This window comes from Penaeus monodon, chromosome 28 (genome assembly GCF_015228065.2).
Source record: "Penaeus monodon isolate SGIC_2016 chromosome 28, NSTDA_Pmon_1, whole genome shotgun sequence".
Taxonomy (NCBI): Eukaryota; Metazoa; Arthropoda; class Malacostraca; order Decapoda; family Penaeidae; genus Penaeus; species Penaeus monodon.
The window spans coordinates 25,442,366-25,443,892 of NC_051413.1; the positions used below are offsets into that span (position 1 = coordinate 25,442,366).

General features: G+C 48.5%; 1 protein-coding gene across 1 annotated transcript in view; it reads right to left on the reverse strand.

The window, feature by feature from the left end:
• Window positions 1-612: 612 nt before the first annotated feature.
• Window positions 613-1,527, reverse strand: part of LOC119590967 — a gene marked incomplete in the record, with an annotated part of 4,614 nt that continues 3,699 nt past the window's right edge. Inside the window, 1 exon segment of the mRNA XM_037939702.1 lies at window positions 613-1,519. Coding sequence (XP_037795630.1) covers window positions 860-1,519 — 660 coding nt within the window.

Here is a 1,527-nt window from a genome sequence, read left to right on the forward strand (position 1 = left end):
GATTGGCATGCCTCAAACACCCACTGTCGTAAATGGTGTTCCACTCTCCTTATGTTATCTGACAGGAACTTTGGCCAGGTCTAGGCATATTGTCTGGGTAACTGATATCCCTTTATAGCTTCCTCCTCTTTCAGAGCGTTCTTTCCCCTGACCATATTGCTTTTGCTGTTAAGAGGATCTGTAGTGTAATCATCGTAGAATCTGTTAATCATTATTATGCTGATAAATCATTCAAATGCACCCAACTTCAGGGAGTGTATATGTAATATATTCAAAATGGAATACTAGGCATCTAGAGGTGCCTCAAAGACCAGGCTGACTCATGAAAACCTGGGCTTTATCCCCCTTCAGAGTTGGAGATGGTCTACTAAGACCTGCAGTGATATGGGGAGGGTTTGGCATTCATTTTTTTTAGGGCTCAGCAGACAGAACAAAAATAACTAACTTAGTCGTCCTCAGCAATGCCCTCGTCCAATGTGCCCAGGCTCTGCTGCAGTTCCCATCCCCAGGCAATCAAGTTTTGCTATGTAAGCTTCGTAATACAATCCCACACTAGCCAAATCAAAACACATAGCCTTGGTATTAAGATGAATGATATTCTGTCTAATAAGTGTCAGTTGAATATATTTCTCTGCTAGAGTACCGATTTCTCGCCTTGACAGACTTCGGCTGGTGTTTATGGGGGTGAACTTGGGGAAAAAGAAGCACGAGTATAATTCGTATTGATCTGAAATGACAAGCATTTTTATCAAGGCTGTTACTGGTGCTGAACCTTTATTACGACAAATGACTGGATTTGGAGATCAATTTAAACATACATACATACTTTTTTGTACATTTGATTTTTTTTCCTTGTTAATTAATCACCACCGAAATCATTATTAGCCTTAAGTCTGTAATAGATATTAGATTCTTTTCTTATAAAGAGGTAATTATCTAATAGTCTGCGTGTATCCATAGGAAAGAGACTGTACCCGCGAGAGATGAAAAAATCAACAAATTCAGTATCTTGGTTAGTTTTGTCGTTTCGTCTCGCCTCGGCACTCGAACCATGGTCTGCGGCAAGGTCGTTGATTCGCGACCCCTCGCTTTCGCCGGTCGCGTCTCCGTTCGTGGTGTTCACAACGTGCTCCACCAGCCAAGCGTCGACCGTGATGTCCTGCCACGGGAAAGTGTCGAGGATGGCCGGCTCGGCGCCCTCGACGTCCAGCGACACGAACTGCACGTGGGACACGTTGAGGGCGAGGAGGAGGGACGCCAGCGGGAGGCACTGCACCGACTCGTACAGCGGGACGGAGTTGCCCATGTCTCCGCCGGCCATCCTCAGAGGGGACAGGGCCTCGGCAGAAGCGAGGACGCCGTGGCCTCGGGCGTACATGCTGGTGCCAGGATGGCTGGCCGCGTTCCCGCTGTACTTGATGAGGATCTCCTGGTGGGGGAAGGGCCTCGGCGCCAGGCACGCGTGGCTGGTCCAGGCCCTGCGGTGCTTCCCCAGCAGGTGGCGGTACATGTCCCCGTCAGCCTCCA